Source organism: Muntiacus reevesi, chromosome 1, assembly GCF_963930625.1.
Source record: "Muntiacus reevesi chromosome 1, mMunRee1.1, whole genome shotgun sequence".
NCBI classification, from domain to species: domain Eukaryota; kingdom Metazoa; phylum Chordata; class Mammalia; order Artiodactyla; family Cervidae; genus Muntiacus; species Muntiacus reevesi.
In genome coordinates this window covers 133,948,853-133,975,207 of record NC_089249.1, presented here as the reverse complement: position 1 = coordinate 133,975,207, position 26,355 = coordinate 133,948,853, and the positions used below count along the sequence as shown (strand labels likewise).

General features: G+C 37.7%; 1 protein-coding gene across 11 annotated transcripts in view; it reads right to left on the bottom strand.

The window, feature by feature from the left end:
- PTGER3 (prostaglandin E receptor 3) overlaps positions 1-26,355 on the bottom strand; it is a 239,154-nt gene that overhangs the window by 191,900 nt on the left and 20,899 nt on the right. For 5 of the 11 annotated variants that reach the window (XM_065910957.1, XM_065910976.1, XM_065910985.1 and 2 more), the window contains exon 2: positions 7,127-7,306. The exons of 2 other annotated variants lie outside the window; for them this stretch is intronic. In XM_065910957.1, coding sequence (XP_065767029.1) covers positions 7,127-7,306 — 180 coding nt within the window. Of the gene's footprint in view, positions 1-1,066; positions 6,323-7,126; positions 7,307-26,355 lie in introns of those variants that run through there. 4 more of the 11 variants (XM_065911032.1, XM_065911041.1, XM_065910995.1 and 1 more) reach the window with 4 other exon arrangements.

The window sequence follows — 26,355 nt, the reverse complement described above, 5'->3', positions numbered from 1 at the left end:
GAAAAACAGACTGGTTCCAAATAGGAAAATGAGTATGTCAAGGCTATATATTGTCACCCTGCTTATTTAACTTATATGCAGAGTACATCATGAGAAATGCCAGGCTGGATGAAGCACAAACTGGAACAAGATTGCCAGGAGAAATATCAATAACCTCAGATATGCAGATGACACCACCCTTAAGGCAGAAAGTGAAGAAGAACTAAAGAGCCTCTTGATGAAAGTGAAAGAGGAGAGTGAAAAAGTTGGCTTAAAGCTCAACATTCAGAAAACTAAGATCATGGCATCTGGTCCTTTCACTTCATGGCAAATAGATGGGGAAACAGTGGAAACAGTGGCAGATTTTATTTTCTTGGGCTTCACAATCACTGCCGATGGTGATTGCAGCCATGAAATTAAAAGACACATACTCCTAAGAAGGAAAGTTATGACCAACCTAGACAGCATATTAAAAAGCAGAGACATTACTTTGTCAATAAAGGTCCATCTAGTCAAGGCTATGGTTTTTCCAGAGTCATGTATGGATGTGAGAGTTGGACTATAAAGAAAGCTGAGCACGAAAGAACTGATGCTTTTGAAATGTGTTGGAGAAGACACTTGAGAGTCCCTTGGACTGCAAGGAGATCCAACTAGTCCATCCTAAAGGAGATCAGTCCTGGGTGTTCATTGGAAGGACTGATGCTGAAGCTGAAACTCCAATACTTTGGCCACCTGATGTGAAGAACTGACTCATTTGCAAAGACCCTGATGCTGGGAAAGATTGAAGGCAGGATGAGTAGAGGATGACAGAGGATGAGATGGTTGGATGGCATCACCAACTCAATGGAAGTGAGTTTGAGTAAACTCTAGGGGTTAGTGATGGAAGCCTGAAGTGCTGCAGTCCATGGGGTTACAAAGAGTTGGATACGACTGAGTGACTGAACTGAACTGATTGCATTATACTGTGCTGTTATTTTCATAAAGCAAATCTAATAGGATTTCAGCAAAATACTTAATGCAATTATCAGTAGAACATTCCTGACATGAGTTGGCATCAGGAAAGAAAAACAGGGCCATTTCAGAACATTCAACTTTATTTTCCATTGACAAACACAACATAAATAACATACATTTGTTAAATACACAGACTACCTATGACTTGAATGCCATCAAAATTCTGATGTACTTTTCAGTCTTTTATTTTTGTCTCCACAATATTGAAGACTACCCTTTCAAACATGCTGGAAGATATGTTTAGATACACTTAACATAACTCCTAGAAAAATCTTACATAAAGGTGACAAAAGTTTGCCTTCCCATTGAACCCACTGGGATGGAATGCTGAGTAGGAGAGGTGGAGAAACATACAATTTTTATACTGAGCTTTACATCATTTATTAAAATGTCAATGATTTCAATTCTTACTTATATACATTTTGAAAATAATATATTCATTTGTTGTAAGCAGATTAATATCATCAGTGCCTATTTTTAATTTGCTTCCTTAGAGAAATGTTCAACTTTATGCCATCTGTACAAAATTGTTTTGTTAAAGAAGAGGGAGAAAGTAAAATATTCTATCTATATATAGGAGGCCTGGGAAGAAAAAGAGTTTGGCAGTCAGTGATGACTTGAGTGAATTAAACATTTGCTTTTACAGACAAGAACACTGGGCCACTCCTCACTTTGTCCTATTGATGTTCAAGTGTATGAAGATAAATGTGGCCCCTTCCTCTCCTTGCTTCTGTGAAATGGCCTAAAAGGATGAAGAATCTTGACAAGTTGGAAATATATAGGTTTTCCTTCATCTCTTTGTCTTTGTTCTCTGCCCCACCCTCCATGTCTATTCCATAGGAGTGTCCTTTCAAAAGCTGAAAGAACACTGAAGTCCATCAGTAAGTCATATGCATTTTCTCCTGCTAAACATTACAGCTTTGATTTCTACAGAAATTGAAAACCATAGAAATAAACTATTTTCATATTAAAGTCTGATGATTGGCAAGCTTTTGGCTAGATATCTGGTTCACTTTAATTAAAAAAGCCAAACTATTCTAATTCTAAAGCAACTGACAGGGACTTCCCTGGTGGTCCAGTAGTTAAGACTCCGTGCTTCCAATGCAGGGGACCCGGGTTCGATCCCTGGTCGGGGAACTAGGATCCCACATGCTGCGGGGTGAGGCCAAAAAAAAGAAGAAGAAAAAAAAGTAAAGCAACTGACAAAGGAATTTAAGAGCTGATCAAAAAATTTTAGAAGTGCTATCATCTCTAAAATGCTTGATAAGCCTGAAAAGCCTAATTGTACCTGATGTTAATCTCTCTCCCTCTTATATTTACTCCCATAATAAAATTATTTCATTAAAGCAGATATTAAAAAACAGACTCAGATCTGTTTCATCGATGAGTACATTAGCACATTAGAAATGTGAAACCATTCTCTCTCTTAAAAACAATCCCAGCTTCACCAATAATAAATATTTCTGTTACTTTCTCTCCATGAGAAAATGGATAAAAAGGTTGGAGGCAAGGGAGCCAGGGAAACAGTCTTTTTTCTAAAGAAGAAATAAGCATTTCAGTAGATATATGAGTTGTTTATGATTTAAAACAAATTGGTGTAAAATTTCTGAAAATAGAATAATTTTCATTCTCAATAAAAAAATGTGTAATCTATATATGAGCAAATATGGTATATACCTGATTGAACTGCATTTCTAAAGAATCGAAATGTAGTAGACTTGTGGTATAATAATGTAATGGTTTACAACACAACTTGTATAAATGGAATAGAATTTAAATAGAATCCTCACTTAAGATTTATAAAATAGAGACTCCATTAAATTAAAATTCTTTGCTCTTTCATTATTCAAAAGAGTAAAGAGTAGAGAAGAGTGAGAAAGAAAATGTAAAGCAGCATGTTTTGAAGATATAATTCCATTTGATTTAGAAACTAATTGTTGATCTCCTTTGGGGAAAAAAAAAAACCACCTTACTTCTAGAAGTGCTGAAGTCTTTCATAGATGTGCATAGTTTGAGTTTTCCGTTTGTCATTGTGAGAACAAAGTCACCCTGTACTGCTCTTTTTACCTTCTTTAGTTTTATTCAAGGTGGACTCAATTCAAAAAAGGCATTCAGGGAAGGCATGTGAAAGATTTTACTTAACAGCTACAACATGGGTCATTATAAAATTGAAACCTTTTGGATGAGAGTAATCCAGGGGTAAGGAACTTTCACATGTAATTAGTATCCATATACATGATACCAGTATAATGGAGTTCTAATTTTTAAATTTGCCATAATTCTCTGTTTCATGGTTCATATGTTATCACTACCTGTTAGTTGTCTTAGAGTTTTGAACTGACAGCACCTTCTTAACAAATGTGCATGTGAGTTTTAGTTGGATTTTCAAATTTTGTAAATAGCCTATATCAAAACCTCCATTATGAAACATCATAGACATATGTCACCTCTTATTAACATTGTATTGCAACTCAGAAAACAGTTCTATCAATATAGCCACAGTATTAAATACTCTTTATTTAAAAAAATGATATAATCTCATTCATAGAACAATTCTGTTCACTTATTTAGACCTCAGCTTTAGCAGATTTCAAACATACACAATCACAAAGACAGCAATAAATAAGTAGTTGTGAAGATATGGCAAGCTTGATGACCTAAACTTTTTACAGAGGTAAATCAAGGAAACTTCAGTTAGTCCGCAATAAACTTTTAATATGTTTGTAGTAATAAATACTCTACAGTCTCTGCGTCACTCACCTTCTAGTAACCTGCATATTTCAAAAGAAGCTTTCGGAATTAAGTATGAAAATAAATGGGCAATATATGTGTTTAAAATTTCAAAGAATGGGATTTTCTATTTTCTTAGCTGACTTAATCCCAATACAAAAGGGCTATGATTATCAACATGGGGAAGACTGAAAACAGATCACTAATCTGGGGTCAAAACCAACAAAAACATATAAAGTATTAACTAAAAGGCCTAATTCTTGAAAATCTAAGAATATTGCCACAGGTTGTTCACCTTATTAAGACTGTTTTGTCAGAGTGTTTAGTTTGTCTATTACTCAATGCCAGTGTGTTTTCAGGGTCTTTTACAGTTGACTTTTACATGAGCTTCTAAAATTTTGTTCCATAACATGGTCAACAGGTCTTTTATATAATAAAAAAGTGTTCAGTATATATGTGTGGCTTTAAATTGGCAACCATTTGAATCTGGCATGATTAAATGCTTATGTTTACTTAAAATGACTTGGTATATAGCTTAGGCAGATTTGCTAAATCCTGGGATAACACGTTTAATTTCTTCAATTTAAAATATTTTAAAGATATCTACCATACTTATTTCATTTGAAACGTAAACTGTTCTTATTGGTTGACATGTCATCATTCTCTTCTGTGATACAACATAGCTGAATAAATTCACTGTGTGGAAAATCAGAATAGTTTTGTAAAATCTACAATAGTCGATATTACATCTATTTTTACGTTGCATTTACTTCTTTTTATTTGGTTTCCTAGGCCTCCATTTTTTTTAAACCAGTATTGAGAAGTTTTGGGATTGTCATAATTTATGCATGCATTTTTTTCTTGCCCAAAACTAAGTATACTCGAGTAAACTTAAGGACTAAGGAACTTAAATTTGGAAGCCGATATACTCTTCTGCAGTGACTTTAGATGTTTACTTCCTTACCACATTGAGGGCTTCTGAACATCCTGAAATCTAACCTCAACTATCATCCAAAGGTCAATATCATTTAGGACTAACATTTCTTACCAGGTTTTTCATGTACTAACACATCACATGCTGTTTACGTAATTCTTCCTTTCCACTTCCTTTTCAAGCTTGTTCAAAAACTGCCATCAACCACAGCTACCATATATCCCTGGGCAGGAAACTATTCCATAGTTAAGCATGAGTTTTAGGTTGTTTTGTCTTTATGAATTTCTGCTGTCTGATGAAAAGTGATATTTCTTTGACAGTCATCTCAATTACCACTTGGGAGTAGTAGTTTCTTAATTATTAATACAAATGATTTACTCTGTTATGAAGCAATATGACACTCAACATTTGAAGATAAATTTGTATTTCTGTAATTAAACAAGCAGAGTTTATTCACTTTATCAGTTCAATGGTCTATAAAGTCATGAAGCACTTCAACCATATAGTGGGACCCCACTGATGTGCACCTGGTTTTGGCAGATAATTATTCATTCATTCACTGAACTAATAGTCATTGAACACTTTCTATATTCCTAGTGCAAGGTGCTAGAAGAAATAACCCATCCAAGCTCACACTACTCGAATCTACGCTATGTGTATGTGTCTAAACATAGGGCCTAAAGCCTCTTCATTATAAGGTCATTTAAGTACACTTTTTTTAAAGTATGTAGTTTGGTCTCATCCTCCATGAGGTGACTTGTGGGATAATTCAATTCTATGGTATAGAGAAATTTTTAAATGTCCTTTTAGCATAGGTTATTTGTCATCATTTTTTCCCCCAAACCTAGACTAGTGGAACCACCATGAGTTACATAAGCACTCTCAGCAGATTTTGCCTTCTCACTCAGTTTCACATGATCATTTAAATTGATTCCTCCTAATTGACTTAGCCTGGCAAACATATTAATCTAAAAGATATTTTTCACCTCTGAAAATTAATTCTTCCCCCGATGCCTACTGAATACACACAAAAAAAGGTAGTTACTATAAAGGAGTATAAATTTCAAGTTTCTTAAAACTGGGAAAACAATAAACGAAAAAGCAAGTTAAACTCTGAGTGAGAAGCAGTAAGTTTGCAAAACAAGTGCTCTAAAGAGTACAAAGAACATTTTATGGAGGTCTGATTCAAAAGATTGCTATGTTTGTTGGGGAGTTGCTTTTATTTTTTTAAGTGTAATTCTCAAAATTTAATGTAGTGACCTGCTTGTGCCAAAAAGATATCAAGCTTGGCTGTCAAGGTTTGTACACATAAGGAGATATATTTTAATAATAAATATTTAGATAGAAACTTTTAAGAGAGGGCAGAGAAAGTGCTGTGAGGTATCAGTATTATAATTTCCTTATTCTATAAATAGGCTAAACTATGGAAATTCTTTATGGAAGCTTTAAAATATTTACTGGTCTTAGAATAGGAGTTAGTATTTAAATACACAAAAGACTGAAGAGAATACTTTGGGTGGAAAAATCAGGGAAAATAATTAACTTAAGTACCTATATTTAGGGCTCAATCAGTCCTGAAATAGAATTTTGAAAAAAATCACTTCACTGACTCCCAAGCACAGTTTCATGAATCTTCTCCAGGCTTGTAGGAATTAAAAATGTAATCTAAAGGAAGAACATTTAACAATTTGGATGTTCACAAATTGTCATATTTGAAATAAATGGAATTAATTGACTCATTCAGATAATGAATAAACCTAATTACCAACCCAACCAAAACAGACTCTGTAAGGTTAGCAGCAAATTTGCATATTGAATGACATTTAAATAACATCAGTATCAATGAATACTGTGATTATGTTATACATTTTTTCATCCTAAATCAAATTTTAAAAAAAATTTAAGGGGAATGAAAGTGACACAGAAAGAGAGAGAGTAAAAGAGAAAGCAGAAGACCAAGGCCTTTGAGCAAAAATAAACTGTTGCCTTGTCTTCAAATATCTGTGTGTTGAATTCCACATGTACTCAGTATATTAGAATATTAACTATCCCTATCCGGCCCCCACTACAGACCAAGATCATTTATAAAAACAAAAGAAGTGCTTTCACCTAATAAATAATCACACATTCAGCTACATATGGAAGAGACCCCAAAACACTAGACTGATATTAATCTATTTTCCTTTGCTTGTGTTTCAATATTTTTGGCACATAGGGGATTACTAATATTTATGCTTCTGAGACCATTTAGGCCTTATATCAAAAATTCTGCTTCAATGCATAAATAGCAGCATGCCAGAGATGCCTAAATTCACAGTAAGATTTAGGGCTATTTTTTGCCAAAAGCTGTGAACATGCAAGTTGATTAAGTGTTCTCTTTCATGCTCCTGTCTGTGTTATTTCATTGGATAGTGAGATAGTCGGCACTTTAGGTCCATTATTAAAGTAGCTGGAGACAGCATTTGCTACCTGGCAAAACTTTTGAAGAAGGATCTTTCTTAGCAGCAGATAAACCCAGGGATCCAAGATCTGGTTCAGTGAAGCCAGGCGAACAGCTATTAAGAAGAAGTTGCACTCATCCTGATTTTCTGTGTTTGTCTTGCAGTGCTCAACTGATGTGTGATTGAAGATCATGTTCAACATCATTATCTAAGAAAAAGGGACATATTATTATTCCAAAGATTAATAAAGTCATATGCATCTCCCCACATGGTACTTTGCACATGGTTAGTTTTCAATAAGTTGGTTGTTGGATTAAAATGATTAATTCAAGCAACATTTATACTCATAGAACACAGCCCTCAATTATATAAGATATTCCTCTGGATTTTCCCACATTTTTGCTTATTCAACATGAGGCAGATTTTTTTAAAGTACATATTCTCTGGCTCTTGGTCCTTGGGATTTTAGAAGTTGGAAAATAACATATCTCAAAATTAGCCAGAGTCATCTGTCTTGTTGCAGAAAATATCAGTAGGTTGATACCCTAATGGGTCAACACTTCAACAAAACCAAAACATATGTAATCTTAAACTTTGGTAGCTGTAACTAAAAAAAAAAAAACGACTGCTTAAGAAAAGATAGACACAAGAAAGGGGAAAATAGCAGTTACATGTTATTAGTATTATTATTATTGTCATTAGCATTTTCTGAATCCTTACAATTTGCCTGACACTGTGTCAAGTTCTTCACATGCTTTTAATAAATAATAGAAGATAAATACTACTGCCATCTCATTTTTATAATTGCGGAAACCAAGCTTTAATGATATAAAATAGCTGAGTCAGACTTAAACCCAGGTTCACTAACATCTGAAAGATAGCATTTTACCCTTCTGGGTCTCTATCCAGTCACTGCACACACACCAGAATGTAAACTTCATGAAGGTACCATCTGGGCCAATACCTTTTTCCCCACTAGTTCATTCTCAGTACCTAGACTAATAATTAGCAGGTAGTGTTCAATAAACATTTGTGAATGAATATGTGACACATACATGAATATATTAATATATGACATCTATAATATGCATAATATATTTATATTTGAAAGAATAAATATTTGTAATTTCCACAGGAGAGAAAAAAAGTGTAGATTCATTCACATCAGAAAAGATATTCAAGCTCGTTAGTCCATCAGAGAAATGAATGTTATGACAAAGTAAGACACCATTTTATATTCACTAGTTTGAAAAAAATGAAGCATGACTTTTCCAAATGTTAGTGAGGATAGGGAGCAATATAGACTTGCACACAGTACTACCCAGAGCGTGAGCTGGGGCAGCCACCTCGGAAGACAATCAAGCTCTGTCTCATCTGTTACCTTGCAGAAGCCCCACTCCCAAGAATGCACTGGCCTGAATTCCTGCACCACAGGCTGTGTGCGTGACTTCATTACCGCATTGTTCATAACAGCAATAAAAAAGCAGGAACAACCCCAAAACAGGCTCACACTTGCAAGCAAAGAAAGGTGCTGACTTTATTACCAGCTCCTAAATTGGTCTTTCTAGACATGCATGGCTATTAAGCACTTCAAATGTGGCTGAAGAAAATTGAGACGTTGGGAAATGTAACGGTTATATAATGAAATGATAATATTTTTACATAGTGTGTTAAAATACATTATTAAACTTATCATCATTTGTTTCTTGTTACTTTTTAAAAACATTTTGTAAAATATTACACTAGTAGAAAATTTAAAATTATATATGTGGCAAACATTTGTTGCTCACATTATATTTCAACTGAACTCAAAGTGCCGCTTAAGACCAACATTTATTTGGATGGTCTGTCCTCAGGTCATATATCCCAAATTGAAGGGTTTGAAACATCCCAGAGCATCCTAAACACCCACAAACCTACTATCCACAGCAATGGCGCTTACTTTCTTACAGTCACCCTGACTCAACACATCACGGTCACCTGTGAAAGCTTCTTTTACCTCATCCTCTGCAATGCGGTTCGCTCTTTTTCCAGTCTCATCTTAGTTTAGCACTTCCTCTCATCTGATTTATAGTAATAACAGAGACCCCAATAGCACAAACAGATGTCAGCATGACACAAATTCGGCACCCTCGATCCCAGCTCTGATCAAATCCTCACCAGCTATACAAATGTCAACTCGGTCTTAATGAACAGAGTTGTGTGTGTGGTAGTCGCTCAGTCGTGTCCGACTCTTGGCAATCCCATGGACTGTAGCCCGCCAGGCTCCTCTGTGGAATTCTCTGTGGAATTCTCCAGGCAAGAATACTGGCGTAGGCAGCCATTTCCTTCTCCAGGGGATATTCCTGACCCAGGGATTGAACCCAGGTCTCCTGCATTGCAGGCAGATTCTTTATCATCTGAGCCACCAGGGAAGCCCTACCAGGGCTTCCTGACAGAGTTAAGTCACAGGTTAATTCTTAAAGCAATCACTTACAAAGGGAATGGAAATGTCCAGGTTTTGCTTATAATATGGGTCCCTAACTGGCAACCCACTCCAGTACTCTTGCCTGGAGAATTCCATGGACAGAGGAGCCTGGCAGGCTATAGTCCATGAGATGGCAAAGAGTTGGACGTGACTGTGACTTTCACTTTTCAACCCCCAGATCATGGACGGGTACCAGTCCATGGCCTCTTAGGAACCAGACTGCACAGCAGGAGGTGGGTGATGGGCAAGGGAGCCAAGCTTCACCTGCCACTCCCCTGAGCTCCCCACACTCGCATTATCACCTGCACCATTCATTTCCCCAATCCTCTCCATGTCCCCTACCCGCCCCCTCCACACCCCCTACCCCTGGCCCAGCAGTGGAAAAACTGTCTTCCACAAGACTGGTCCCTGGTGCCAAAAAGGCTGGGGTCCACTAGCTTATAAGACAAAACCATTCTCTGTGGCTTGCTTCAGTCCTTGACCAATTTATACCTACTATCTGAACAAAATTATGGCTTTATAAACAAAAAGAAGAGAAAAATGTGTAGACATATAGTCTGTCACTTCTTTCAAAGAAATTTTTTTCCAAGGGATTTATTCAATAAAAGGAAAAATCAATTGGACAAAGAAATGAATGGTCAATAAAGAAAAATCTAGTAAGAAACTGCAAACATATAAATTTCTAGTATCAGGAATAAAGCTTAATAAAACACAGGTGGTTGCATAATTATATATATGTATTGAGTTAAGTGAGAAAAAAAGAATGTAAGATAGTATGTATATAAAGTTATATTGTTATTACAATTAAATGTAAAATATGTATTTTGATTTGTGGAAGGCAATGGAATTATTACTATTAAATAATTATTCAATTATTTAAACATTTTTATCTGCATAAAAACATTTCAAACAATTTAGGAAAGTCTTTTGTTTAAAGGAAATGAATTATTCCATTCATTAATAAATATGAATTATTATAACCAAATTTATTTTAAAATGAATAATCTAATTAGTATCTTCTGATGCTGACTCATAGCCCTGTGAATTGAACACTATCTCCCACATGTGATTAATGTTTAGGGCCTCAAGATGGGGAGATTATCCTGAATTATCTGGGTAGGTTCAATGTAACCACATGGGTCCTTAAAATCTGAGAACCTTTCCAGCTGTGGTCAGAGGGAGATGGATTCAATAATTAAATATGTTTGGCCATTTACTACTTTTCAGGAAGTGTTCTGAACCTCATCTAAAATGATTTAAGAACTCACATAAGTTACATCTTCACTTTCTTTTACAAAATAAAATATTGAATTTCTCCCACTTTGTATAATCAGGAAAATTCACAAAATTACTTATTAAGATGGAATTTCAGTCATTTTATAGTCTTCCTTGATTATTCTAAAATTAATTTTTATGAGGCTAATAATTTAAAATTATTTCATTAGGCTAATACAGGTTTCATATGCCTAACATTGGTTAGTCTACTGTAATTTCCCATAATTTCCTATTGACAATGCAGTGATTATGAAATTATGAAACCAAGCCCTGGAAGCAACACCTGGGACACGGGGAGAGACACTCTAGCTTTTCCCAGAATTCATGACATGTGCAGTATGAAGACAATTGGAATTAGAGGCAGTGAGTGTGATATTACTATTTCCAAATGGCAGTAGGGATGGAAATAGAACTCCTAATTTCTTGTCTAACTGTGAACATAAATGCAAGTTGTTATTTAGTCGCTCAGTTGTGTCTGATTCTTTGTGACCCCATAGCCTATAGCCTGCCAGGCTCCTCTGTCCATGGAATTTCCCAGGCAAGAATACTGGAGTGGGTTGCTATTTCCTTCTCCATGGGATCTTCCCGACCCAGGGATTGAACCCACATCTCCTGCACTCTGACTTTACCACTGAGCCACCAGGGAAGCCCAAATGCAAGTTAGCATCCATGAAAATAGCAAGGAAACGAGTCCTTCAGAGCTTCCATCAGGGAACCCAGCCCTGTGGACACCTTAGTGTCCTATAGGTGTCCTATATTAGACTTCGTTCTATTTACAGAGCTAAACAGAGATTACAAATTTTGCAAATATTTTTTAAATGATCAGACTTCAGGAGAAAAACTCTGACATCGATGTGTAGATTTCTGGTAGATTAATTATTCCTATTAGTCCCATTCCACCAGGGACAAGGGACAAACAAAAAACAGGAGGCTTGGCCACCACGGAAGCTATTTTTTTTAGGAAACACACTGCACAATTTCTCCTCCAAAATGACCTCATGTAACAATCCAGTCAAGAGAGCTGTGAGACCAACTCTGGCTGAAGGGAGCAGTTACTTTTCCGCCTGAATCTTCCCCAGGCTTCATATGACTCTCCAGGGCAGGCCTCTTGCCTCTCCTCTTCCTGGTTATCAGCAGGAAGAGAGTTCTTTTTGTACCGTGATAAGAATGTACACAACCACATTAGTAACCCCTAAATTCTCCATCCCTGCCTACTGTCAAGGGCAATTACTTTTCTTCATCCTAAAGAAAAAACAAGATTTGTCCCTTCCCCAGTGAGAATGATCTTTAAAATGTACAAAACACTAACACTAAAAGGAAAACTGTTTTTTGGGTTTTTTAGTGTTTTTTTTTTTTTTTTTTAATAACGCCGCATGGCTTGCAGTATCTTAGCTCCCTACCAGAGATTGAACCAGCCCCAGCAGGGAAAGCATAGAATCCTAACCACTGAATCTCCAGAGGGTCCCTGGAAGACCATTTTGAATATTCTGCATTTGGATTTTATTTTACTGCAGTAGGATTTTTAAACACACATTTAAAAACCTTCAGCACTTTGTTTCCTGGTTCAAAAATGTCTTGGGTTATAGACTACATGTATCTATTGAAGATGATACATAAGAAAATCCAGAAAAATTAACTTGTGGGGAGGGAATAAAAGTTTTATTTTTCCCTTATGCTCTATTATGTGGTTTTTATGATTTCCAGATTATTCCTAATATAAGTGCGTAAAAGAACTTTCCTTACAGCCAGTTTCATCGATGCTGCTTTGTTTTCTGTAATTCTCTGTTGTCAGGCTACAGGAGAATAAACCTGCTTTACTGGAAACTCCCGGTACAGTGTGATAAATGTGCTATGTTATAATACACTCAAACCAGTCTGGGCCCTTTGAACCACTTAATTACATAATTTGAAGGACTTTCATGGGAGGAAGCTTCACTGTAGATTTAAGAAATAACTGTAGTCTTTCTGGTTTGATTACAACCCTGTTCTCAGGTTGCCAAATCATCTCAGCATTCTAGACTCTGTTTCAGAAGCCTTATCTAATCTCAAAACTTTGGAAATAAACAGTTCACACACATTAAGAAAAGTTACTAGAAGTGGCATTATTTCATCTTCACTATTATGCAATTTTATTAAATGTTTCAAAACAACAACGAGCCAAGAATCAGAAAAAGCAAATCTTACCCTGGCTCTGCCAGCATTTATGACTTTAGACATGTCACTTACTCTCTGTGCTTTATTAAACTTAAATATTAAACCCTGGGGCTGGACTGGCTGGTCTCTTACATACTCTTCTATGGCTAAATTTTTTCTGATGAATTCTAGGGCAAAGCTGGAAAATGAATAAGGGTTTAATTTGGAGGAAAAAAAGAAAGAAAAAGAAACCAAAAGGTAAAAGGTGTAGAACAAAAGACAAAACTTTTCTGTAGGAAAACTCCACATGTGATTTTTGGGAAATTGAGGAGAGAGGAAAACTACAAAGTTCGAAAGTGTACAATATAAGACAAGGGACAAGATTCATGAAGCTCTAAGGGGAGATATTAGAGAAGTTGCAGACTTAGGCAAACACACAGATCAGAGTTAAAGACCTGCCATGAATCTGACTCAGCTCTGTTTCTAGTCCAGTTACCTAACTTCGGATCTTAATTTCTCCTCTTCCCTAAAACATCATTCATTCACGCTTACTGAACATCTTCTCACCTACAGTGCAGTTGTGGAAATTAAAATGAGACAAGGATAACTGGCACCTTCAATCTACACAGCATACCTCTCCCCAGCCCCAGGCTATTGTACTATTGCATAGGCTTCCAGAACAGAATGCTTTGATGTTCAGAGAAAGAACAGGAAGGCTTATGGGGAGAATTACAAGGATATTAATGCATGATCTATAGGTCTGCTTTCCTTAAAATTCTACCTAATAGAGCCATTAAAAAAAAAAAAAACTTCCAAATTCGCACCTTAAAAATATTTGAAAGTGCATTATTATTATTCAATCAATATATAGGAGGGGCCTAAAAATTATAAAGAAGCTTGAAGTCTGCCAACACATTATTTGGTACCGAGGAATTACTCTCTCCTCTCAGCTAGTATGAATTGTAAAACTGGTGTGGCTCAGTATAACTGGGTACATGTGTTATGTATAGATAAATTTTTATCTTTCTATTAGAATGGTCCAAAAATGTCAGTAACAAGTATACAAACTCTGGCTCAAAAGAGCAAGGCAAAATCTACTTCATAAAAATATTCATTCCTTGGATTATAGATGATGAATTAGCTTTGTAATACATGTCAGAAGAGGTACTTTATTGTATTTCAAACTTTTGTATCCCAGGTGTCAAGAGAAAGTCTAGACAATATGTCTTTGTCAAAGTGTAAGGAACATTAATCTAAAAATATTTAGAGTTAAGACAGATTTTTTTTGTGCCAAAGTATAGCTTCCTTTAAACCCCAAGTACTCTATCCTACTACTGTCTTAGTATTAGTGACAAAAGCAGCTAAGTGGTTAAGGAAAGAATCAGAGGTGTGGGCTAGGTTTTGTGGGCAGGGATATTTTCCTCAATATAAATATAACAGAAAATTAAAAACAAGTGACCAATAAAAGGACATTGGTCAAATTATGGAACATCTATCAGCGTGCATAATATATATCAGTATGCATCCCAATGCTAACCTTTAAAATCATGTTTTTGAAGAATAATTAACAACACAAATGTTCAAGATTTAAAAGTGAAAACAAATGTTTATTACATAACAAAATCCAAAAGGAAAAAACAACTCTGTGTGTCTATATAGAAAAATACTAGAAATAGTTAACTTGGAGTAGGAAATTAGGGTCATTTCTATTTTCTTCTCTATATTTTTCTTTGCTTTCCAGATTCTCCACAACAAATGTATAGTTTTCATACTTAGAAAATAAGCATTCATATTCAAAAAGTTGAAAGCTTAGGTATAAACAATGGCCTATTATATAATTTACTGGCAAAATTTTAGAACCTAGAACCATCATGAGGTCACTTTAGCTTGAATTCTTAGGTAGTTGATGTGATAATAATTTAACAATAGGTACAGTCTGAGACTCTATAATGGGTCAAAACATTTAATAGACAAATGTTTTCTGGTTAACTAAAAAGAATATGGTGTCTGGCTGTAAATTACTGGCCTCTGTGACTCATGGACAGTACGGCCATGGCATGCAAGAGTCCCTTCCAGTGCCATAGTAAGCATACAACACAGGCTAATGACTGAGATTCTAACCTGACAAATTCTTCCTTTGTTTCATGTCAAAATGACACTCTTTTTTAAGATCTATGCTGTGAGACAACATTACCTCACAGAGGGATTCAAATAGACAGTCACGTAATTGGGATGGGCACTGGGTAAATATGGGCACAGTGGGCTCTCCTTTTGAATTCCTGGTCCCCAATCTCCTTATCTCATTCCCTAGTTAACTCATTTCTCTCTCTCTCTCTCTCTTTCTCCCTCTCTCTGTCTCTCACTTTTATTCACCACAATGGCTATTTTACACATCTATCCTAATCCACATCACAGAAAGAATTTAGGTGCCTTTTACCTTCTTAGGACCAAGGTCAGCATCAGCAGCTATCCATTCCTCCTTTCCTCCTGCTCAAACAGAAGAGTCTCTATCTCCTAGCTAAGACTAACCCTCTATTTGTGCCTTGGATCCTATCCTTCATGAATGTCAGAGGTCTTATTTTCTCAGTTACCTCCTTCCTCTTTTATCTTTAACTTTTGGCTTTTTTTTTTCATTATCATTTCACTTTCTGTGGAATTCTCATCTCTTTACATATACTGCTCCAGAAGTTACAGCTGAACTCTCCAAAAAGTTGTCTATCCTCTTTATCTTCAAATTTATTCCGAAACCTGCTATAATGTGACCTCAGTGCCCATAAATCTTCAGGAAAAACTGTTTCCAAGCCAGCCAACAAGGTTTTGAAATGGCCTGGACACTCACCAGCCTTTCTTGATACATTCTTCTCTAAAATTCAGGTTGTGTAACATTCAGGATTTTATTTTCCAAACATTCCAACTGCCGTTTGTTCTGATTTTCTTCTTAATTTTCCCAGTATCTCTCTGGGTGATCATTTGCAGTCACCTTTATGGTCTCTATTTCTATATCCATCCTGAAAATGTTAGCACTTTTTTTTTTTTAGTTCTATCTCATATATATGGGAAGGAGCCTCTATGTACAAACTCATTGGGCAAACTCTTCTACCCCAAAGACTTCAAAACCCATCTATGTACTATAGGCTGTACCTCTCCTCTAATCTCCAGATTGATTTAAGTGCCTAAAGCACAATTCTGCCTAGATGTCTTATATTAAATTCAGCAGGTTCAAACTGAAATCATTATCTTCTTCAAAGCTGCTTCTCCACCAGTCTTCCCCATCTCAGTAAATCCAGTTCCCTAAGACAGAAACTAAAGAATTATTCTTGGTTCATCTTGATTTACTGCTCTCTCTCTGTTTCTCATCTCTAGCTGTTTCTCTCCCATTCCACCTCATCGGTAATATTATTCACACTCAATCACAAATTGCCCAATAAGTTCCTAATATTTTTTAATCTATCACTTATTTCATTTTCACTCTCATTGACCCCAAAGTCAGACAACCATCATCTCTGTCAAACCTACTACAGTTGTCTATATGTGATTTGTTAGACTCCATTCTGGGCCCCTTTGTGCTGTTTACAAGGATGCTCCTGAAATAAAAAATTGACTGCTATTCCACTTTAAAAAGCTTTTCAATGGCTTTTTATTACCCTGAGTATAAAGTATAAACCTTTTAAGGTGGACATTGAAGGCTCATCATCACTTGGACCCCGTAGACTCACCATTTTTACTCCCACATCTATATTTCAATTACTTTGAACTTCTTTGAATTCTTCAAAAGTGCCAGTTTTCTTTCTTCTAAGCTTTTATAACTGTAGATCCTGGGTCTTAAAACTCTCACTCCCCTCTATTTATTTAACTAATTTCAACTTATTTTTTGTGTATATTTGAAACATCAGTTTATCTGTTATTTCCCCTGCCAAAAGCCTGGTCAGTTCAATTCAGTCGCTCAGTTGTGTCTGACTCTTTGCGACCCCATGGGCTGCAACATGCCTGGCTTCCCTGTCCATCACCAACTCTCAGAGCTTACTCAAACTCATGTCCTTTGAGTCAGTGATGCCATTCAACCATCTCATCCTCTGTTGTCCCCTTCTCCTCCTGCCTTCAATCTTTCCCAGCATCAAGGTCGTTTCTGATCAGTCAGTTCTTTGCATCAGGTGGCCAAAGGACTGGAGTTTCAGCTTCAGCATCAGTCCTTCCAACAAATATTCAGGACTGATTTCCTTTAGGATGGACTGGTTGGACCTCCTTGCAGTCCAAGGGACTCTCAACAGTCTTCTCCAACACCAAAGTTCAAAAGCATCAATTCTTCAGCCCTCATCTTTCTTTAGAGTCCAACTCTCACATCCATACATGACTACTGGAAAAACCATAGCCTTTATTAGATGGACCTTTGTTGGCAAAGTAATGTCTCTCCTTTTCAACATGCTGTCCAGGTTGGTCATAGCTTTTCTTCCAAGGAGCAAACATCTTTTAATTTCATGCCTGCAGTCATCATTTGTAGTGATTTTGGACCCCCCAAAAATAAAGTCTGTCACTGTTTCCATTGTTTCCCCATCTATTTGCCATGAAGTGATGGGACCAGATACCATGATCTTAGTTTTCTGAATGTTGAGCTTGAAGCCAACTTTTTCACTCTCCTCTTTCACTTTCATCAAGAGTCTCTTTAGTGTATATGTACCATGGAATATTGCTCAGCCATTGAAAAGAATTCATTTGAATCAGTTCTAATGAGATGGATGAAACTGGAGCCCATTATACAGAGTGAAGTAAGCCAGAAAGATAAAGACCAATATAGTATACTAACACATATATATGGAATTTAAAAAGATGGTAGTGATAACCCTATATGCAAAACAGAAAAAGAGACACAAATGTACAGAACAGACTTTGGGACTCTGTGGGAGAAGGTGAGGGTGGGATGTTCTGAGAGAACAGCATTGAAACAAGTATACAATCAACAGTGAAACAGATCACCAGCCCAGGTTGGATGCATGAGACAAGTGCTCAGGGCTGGTGCACTGGGAAGACCCAGTGGGATGGGACGGGGAGGGAAGTGGGAGGGGGGATCGGGATGAGGAACACATGTAAATCCATGACTGATTAATGTCAATGAATGGCAAAAATCACTACAATATTGTAAAAGTAATTAGCCTCCAACTAATAAAAATAAATGAAAAAAAAAGTCTCTTTAGTTTTTATTCACTTTCTGCCATAAGTGTGTTGTCATCTACATATCTGAGGTTATTGATATTTCTCCAGGCAATCTTGATTCCAGCTTGTGCTTCTTCCAGCCCAGCATTTTACATGATGTACTCTACATATAAGTTAAATAAGCAGGGTGACAATATATACAGTCTTGACATACTCCTTTCCCTATTTGGAACAAGTCTGTTCCATGTCCAGTTCTGTTGCTTCTTTAACTGCATACAGATTTCTCAGGAGGCAAGTCAGGGGGTCTGGTATTCCCATCTCTTTCAGAATTTTCCACAGTTTGTTGCGACCCATATAGTCAAAGGCTTTGGAGTAGCCAATAAAGCAGAAGTAGATGTTTTTCTGGAATTCTCTTGCTTTTATGATGATCCAACAGATGTTGCCAATTTGATTTCTAGTTCTTCTGCCTTTACTAAATCCAGCTTGAACATCTGGAAGTTCATGGTTCATGTACTGTTGAAAAGCCTGGTAGATAATTCATAATATGGACTCCCCAAATTCTTGACTACCTTTATCTCTCCTGCACATTTTACATTATTTCTTAACTGTCAGCCTCTCCTAGTAGATGAAAATTGTTACAAGAGTAGGACTTATTTCTATCTTTTTATGTATATCTCAGGACAGGACTAGCCCAGAATATATTACACTGTAGATTTATAAATAGTTTTGAATTAGCAAATGAATAAATAGGAATAGTAGAGTTCATCCTATCCATCTGTGGGTAGGAGATTCTAGAGTTTTCACCTAAAGCACAAATTTATTAATGTTTATTCTTCATTTAAGACTCTGATCTTTTTTCTTTCTGTTATTATGATTAACCAAGATGACAGCTTCAATTTAGCTATTAATAGACTTTAAGCACATCTTCCCTTGTGGTTCAGCTGGTAAAGAATCTTCCTGCAATGAGGGAGGTCTAGGTTTGATCCCTGGGTTGGGAAGATCCTCTGGAGAAAGGAAAGGCTGCCCACTCCAGTACTCTGGCCTAGAGAATTTCATGGACTGTGTAGTCCATGGGGTTGCAAAGACACAACTGAGCGACTTTCACTTTACAAGCACATCTTATCATTCATGATTTTAAGTAGAATATTCATAGTTATAGCAGTAACCTGGAAGAGGCTAGAAATCTGGGCTATAAAATCAACAGGAGAAGCAAATATTTATAATAAAACAGAGGTGTGACTAAAATGGTGGAGTAGAAAGACCCTGAGCTTAAATCCTCCAATAGACTCACCAAAATTATAGCTTTTTGCAGAGACACTGTCTATGAGGACTACCTGAAGACTAGCAGAAAAGATTTCTCACAACTGAAGATATAAAGAAGGAACCACAACAAGATGAGTTGGAGGGATGGAGATGCAGGATAGTCAAGACCCATACCCCTAAGTAGGTGATCCATAAATAGGAGGATTACAACTGAAGATGTTTTCCCCAAGGATTCAGGGGTCTAAGCTCCACAAAGGGCTCTTCAGCCCAGTGGTCCTGCACTGGGAAGATGAACATCCAGATGTTTGGCTTTGAAGGCCAGCAGGGCTTGCTTATGGGAGAACTATGGGGCCGTGGGAAACAGAGACTCTACTCTTAAAGACTGCAAGCAAAATCTTATACTCCCCAAGACCCAGCTCAGAGGCAGGAATTTGAAAGAAGCCTGGGTCAGGCCCACTTGCTGATATTGGAGAGCTTCCTGGATAGGGAATAGCCAACTGGGACACCCTTTGGGGAGATAGATTATGGTGACAATCATTCTGAGGATCTCCTTCGACCTCAAGGAAACAGCTATAGAAAGTGCCATTTTGGAATCCAGGGGTTTACCTGCCCCCACCAGTGGGTTGGCACCAGCCCTGAATGACCCCCTCCCCACAAATCTCAGACCCCTGCAGCCAGCTACCCCAGGACCTGGTCCTGCCGCCAGCAGACTAGTAGCCACCTGGGTCAGAGCCAGCCCTGCTTACCAGTGCACCCATGGCAGTGGACCCTGCCACAACAGAAGAGCCTAAATAGCCCCCATAGAGGGTGCCGCTAGAGCATATGGCTCTGGTGAGCAGAGGGCTGTGTGCTGCTGAATGCTATAAGACGTCTCCTACATACATAAGGCCACTTCTCCAAGATCAGGGAATGTAACTGACCTACTTAATACTTACAAGTAAACACAGAGAATTGTCCAAATGAGGAGATGGAGGAAAATATTTCAAATAAAGGAACAAGACAGGAAAAAAAACCAGAAGTGAAGGAGAAAAAAAAAAAAAAAAAAACAAAGAGTGAAGTAAAGATAAGCAAGCTACCCAATAAAGAGTTTGAGGTAATGATCATAATGATGTCCAACAAAACTCAGGAGAAGGATGGATAAACACAGTGAGCATTTTAACAAGGAGTTAGAAAATACAGAGAAAAATCAAACAGAGCTGAAGAATATAATAACTGAAATAAAAAAAATACACTAGAAGGCATCAGTAGTAGATTAGATGATACAGAGGAACAGATCAGTGGACTGGAAGGCAGAGCAGTGGAAATCACTCAAGCGGAACATAAAATAGAATTTTAAAAATGAGAATAATTAAAGAGATCTATGGGACAACTCAAGCATCTGAATGTTCACACTGAACTTCCCTGATGGCTCAGATGGTAAAGAATCTGCCTGCAGTGCAGGAGATCTGGGTTTTATCCCTGGGTTGGGAAGATCCCCTGGAGAAGGGAATGGCAACTCACCCCGGTATTCTTGCCTGGAGAATTCCATGGACAGAGGAGTGTTCACACTATAAAGGTCCAAAAAGGATGTGAGAGAGAAAAAGAAAGAGAACTTACTTAAAGAAATAACAGCTGAAAGCATTTCTAAATTGGGTAAAGAAACAGATATTCAGGTCCAAGATACACAGACAGTTCCAAACAAGATGAATCCAAAGAAGTCCACATCAAGAAACATTATAATTAAAATGGTAAAAAAAAAAAAAAATTAAAGATAAGGAGAGAATCTTAAAAGTAACAAGAGAAAAGAAGCAAAATACACTTTTTTTCTCAGGTGCATACAGAAAATTTTCCAGGATACATTCCATGCTGGCCAAAAAACAAGTCTCAATAAATTTAGGAAAACTGAAATCATATCAAGCACCTTTGCTGACAATAGAATGAGACTAGAAATCAACTAGGAGACTAGAAATCAATAGGAAAAAGCTGCAAAGTAAAACACAAACATATGGAGGCTAAACATGCTACTAAAGAGCCAATGAGTGACTGAAGCATAAAACAGGAAGTTAAATACCTGGAGACCAATGAAAATGGAAACATAATAATCCAAAATCTGTGGGACACAATAACAGTAATTTTAGGAAGGGAGTTTATAGTGAAGTAAATCTATCTTTGGAAGCAAACAAACAAAAAATCTAAAATAAACACTCTAACCTTACACCTAAAGGAACTAAAAAGGAAGAACAAATAAAATCCAAAGTTATTAGAAGGGAAGAAATAATAAAGATTAGAGCAGAAATATATGAAATAGAGACTAAAAAACAATAGAAAACAGATTCATAGATACAGAGAACAATTAGTTGCCAGAAGAGAGGGAGTGGGAGCACAAAATACTTCAAAGAGATTAAGAGGTACAAACCTCCACTTATATCATAAATAGTAATGCAGATGTAAAATACAACACAAGAAATATGGTCAATAATATTGTAATAACTTTGTGTGGGACAGATGGTACTGATATATGCAAATGTCAAATCATTTTGTAGTACACCTAAAACTAACATAATATTGAACATAATATTGTATGTCAACTATATTTCAATAAGAAAATAATTTTTTTCCTACCTAAATATAATAAATGCTAGACAGGTTGTGGATTAAAAGGACCCCTCCTACACTGCTGGTGGGAATGTAAATTGGTATAGCCACTATGGAGAACAGTATGGTGTTTCCTTAGAAAAACTAAAAATAAGAGTTATCATATGATTCTGCAGCCTACTCCTGAGTATTTATCTGGAGAAAACTACAATTCAAAAAGATACATGCATGCCCCTATTCACTGCAGCACTATTTTTTAATAGCCAAGACATAGATGCAAACTAAATGTCTGTCAACAGATGAATGGATAAAGAAAATGTGGTATATATATACACAAACACAAAAGAATATGCATGCATGCCAAGTCGCTTCAGTTGTGTCCGACTCTTTACAACCCTATGGACTGTAGCCCCAGGCTCCTCCGTCCATGGGATTCTCCAGGCAACTGGAGTGGGTTGTGATGCCCTCCTCCAGGGGATCTTCCCAACCCAGGGATTGAACCTGCGTCTCATACTTCTACATTGGTAGGCAGGTTCTTTACCACTAGTGCCACCCCTGGGAAGTCATATCTTATGCCTATATTATAATAAATATATAAAATACTCTCCCTCAGAATCTAACAGATAATGCATCAGTAACAGTTTAATTTACTTGCAACATTCCCTGCCAATGTTAGGTTTCTAGTTATGTTAGCATAGGAACTTCCTGACACTATATTATTTTCTTTTCCCCAACACAAAACACTCCCTCTGAAAAGTTGCCAGCTTTCTTTACAGTCCTGTTCTGTGGACTATAAACAGGGGCTAAGCAATAGTGTAATGCCACATCCACAACCTGAGGGGAGTAAAGCATCATATAGCAGCATCGCTTTGTCCTTGATATTAAGGAGAACTTTCTATGATTTCCTCATTATGACAAGAAGTTCAGCTGCCAATGCCTCAACCTTTTAAAAGAGAACTGTGTTAACTGGGTTTAACTTGCACTTTTACTGCTCGGCTTTTGTGAAGGGAAAAGTGGTAACCAAATATTGCTGGTGACTGACTATTCTTTTGGCTTTCAAAGTAGCAGAACTGAAGACATTGATTTTGCAACCCACTCACTTTCCAGGTCGTTGAGTTAACAGACATAGAGGTAGACAGTATTGTAATCTGACTTATAATAAGTACTATGTAAGTATTGGTTGTTATTGTTTTGGATACTATTATTATTTTGATGTTAAGAACAATACAATGAAGCATAAAAGAGCCCTTCACTGTCACCTCCTAACTAGTACATAAATTCCAGTGCAGAAGAATGTGGCTATAACACACAACAGATTGGTAACTTGCCATATCCAGTAGAGGCACAAGTCCCTTTTTAACCCCATAATCCATTAAGGTTTATGTAGCAGCTTTGTAATACATCTTCACAATCACTCTTTCCTTTCAGACACAGATGAACACCATCTGTATCATGTGATATTTATACTGTATATGATGTTTTATTTTTCAAAATACTCTAATGAAAAGATTCTGCTTTCTATTTTCATTGTATCTCAATTTGGAGTGATCACATTTCAAGTGTCTAATAACCACATGGCTAGTGCTACCATATTGGACAGTGCAGGTCCAGTGCCTTATACATTTTGATGGGTTTCCACCTGTATTCTCTCAATTAAACGGCAGAAATATCATCACCACAGTGTCCATTTTTGCCTTTCTCCATTCTCCCATCTCCCCTTCTCATCAAAACACCTATTTTCATTGGAGCCTAACCGCTTCAGGGCTGACCCATCCCTAGCTGCTGGAAATGTCTGGATCAAGGATGATGATATGACCCCATACTAGGCAATAAGTTCTAAGAGGAAGCTCCCCAGGGACAGCCCAGGAAAAGTTTCTTCATTTTTAGGAGAGAGCCATAGAAAAACAAAGCTGCTTTGTCCTGCAAGAAATGAACAAAGAAGCATATACTAGCAACCAGCCTACTACCCGAGGGGAACAAGCCATAGACAGGATGAGGCCAAAACCGTAGACTGTATAAGAAGGGGCAAGCCTTCTTGATTACAGTGCTGCGCTTCTGGATTAATCAACTCTGAAGGCTGTCCCAACCCTAGATTTGTAATTATGTTTTTTATTCTGAAGAATAGAAATATTCTGAAGAATATTATATCATCTCTAATAATACCATGTTATACCATCTCTAATAACAACTGAGGGCAACACTGATATACTGAAACTTTTGGGCATCTTTTGAAGCATTGTTTTGTTAGTTTTACTGTTTCCCTATTGTTGCTAAAATTCCTCACCGTTTAATTGTTATCCTCAGGGCACCTTCCGAAACATCCTTTTTGTTTTTCTCTTCTTTGGATACCAGGCATTAGAGCAGCTGTTTTCCACTGCTTCTACCCACTGCTTCTAATTAATTTCTCTCTTGTTTTACAAAAACAATGCTGTGTCTCCCATTCTTACAGTTTTCAGTCTTTATAAGAATTTTTATTACTAACAACAATGTAGAAACAATAAAAGCTAACAAATAAGGGGAAAGGCATAATGTTTTTTCATTTTTTTTTTTTATATAATGCTCACAGTTTTGCTGTTTAAATTAGTACCATCATTCATTAGACTCAGGCTGCATTCCAAAGCTCCTTGGTGGTTTTGGAATAAAAAACATTTGGGCTTGATTTGCTCAATACCATTCACCAACTGTGGATCTTAAAGCAAGCTGCTTACCCAGCAAAGAAAAAAAAAAAATAAAAAGATTAATGTCTCCTGTCTTGAAAAATTCATGTGAAGATTATAAACCATGTAATATATGTAAAACTTAGGGCTAAACTTATGATTTTCTGATTCTAAATCTCATGTCCCCTTCAGTTTACTACAACTCCGTTTCTTCATTCACTCACTCCACAATCATTCATTGAGAGGCTGCTATGGGCCACGAAGATTTATAGACAAATATGGTAAGGTCTCCGCTCTTTAGCAGTTTACAGAGAATCAGACAAATAAGTGGGTATTAACAAGAGGGAGGCCATTTAATTTAGCGGTTCATTAGACAGGCTATAAAGCTAGACAAATCTGGATTTGAGGGTCAGCTCCGCTTTTCATGAACTTTGTGGCCCTGGTAAAGTTACTGAACATCTCAAAACCAATTTCCTCATCTGAAAAAAGAGATAACAGTATCCCCTTGTAGAGTTGTTGACAGAAGAAAATGAGATTATGTCTGCGAAGTGCAAAGCAAGCATTTGTCTACTGTGGGCAATCATCCTTATTGTCATAATAGATATTACGACAACTGTAAATATAACTGTACAGAATTAAATGAAAAGGGCATGTGCGCGCCTACGGAGTATAGAAGAGGGCATTTAAATCAGTCTCCAGGATTAGAGAAGCTCTGTCTTCTAAAACGGGCTTCCCGGGAGGCACAGTGGTGAAAAACCCGCCTGTCAGTGCAGGAGACATAAGAGACAAGGGTTCGATCCCTAGCAGAAGGGCACGCCAGCCCACTTCGGTATTCCTCCTCCTTTCCCCGCGAGCCGGCTCTCCACGTCTCCCACCGGCCCCCCTGGCGTCCAGCGAGGGAGTGACGGTCAAGCGTGTGCAGCGGCGCCGTGAGCTCGCGCCCACCCGACCGGAAGGCGGCTGAGGTCGGAGACGCCGCGGATGCCGCGACCGAGCCATCGCGGTGAGCGTCGCCGTCTGCTCCCCGGTGACAGTCACAGACACCGCTAAGGGAGGCTGGTGCTGTTTACAGTTACATCCGTCAACTTCAGAATTCACCAGCGGTTTCTCGCGTTGGTCCACTCGCCTGATCTTCCTGTTTTCTCCGCGGTGGTATCGAAACCCCAGACTTCCCAGCCTTGGAAGGGAAGCCCCGCAGCGCCTGCCTCGACCACGCCGAGCCATCGCCCTCCCACCCCCACCCGCCCAGGCCCCCACGGCGCCCGGGGACTCAGGAGGGCTCCGGATCTCCATGGTGACCCTGCTGTCTGGCTCCTCATGGGGTCACTTTGCCATATGCAGATGGAGAGGAACACAGTGCTGACTGGCCAGGAGCTGATCTGACCATTCTCTCAGGCGGACGACCACATTAAAAAGGCAATTTTAGTGTATTAGTCATCAGTTCAGTTCTCAGTTCAGTCGCTCAGTCGTGTCCGACTCTTTGCGACCCCATGAATTGCAGCACGCCAGGCCTCCCTGTCCATCACCAACTCCCGGAGTTGACTCAAACTCACGCCCATCGAGTCGGTGATGCCATCAACCATCTCATCCTCTGTCTTCCCCTCCTCCTCCTGCCCCCAATCCCTCCCAGCATCAGGGTCTTTTCATATGAGTCAACTCTTCGCATGAGGTGGCCAAAGTACTGGAGTTTCAGCTTCAGCATCAGTCCTTCCAATGAACACCCAGGACTGATCTCCCTTA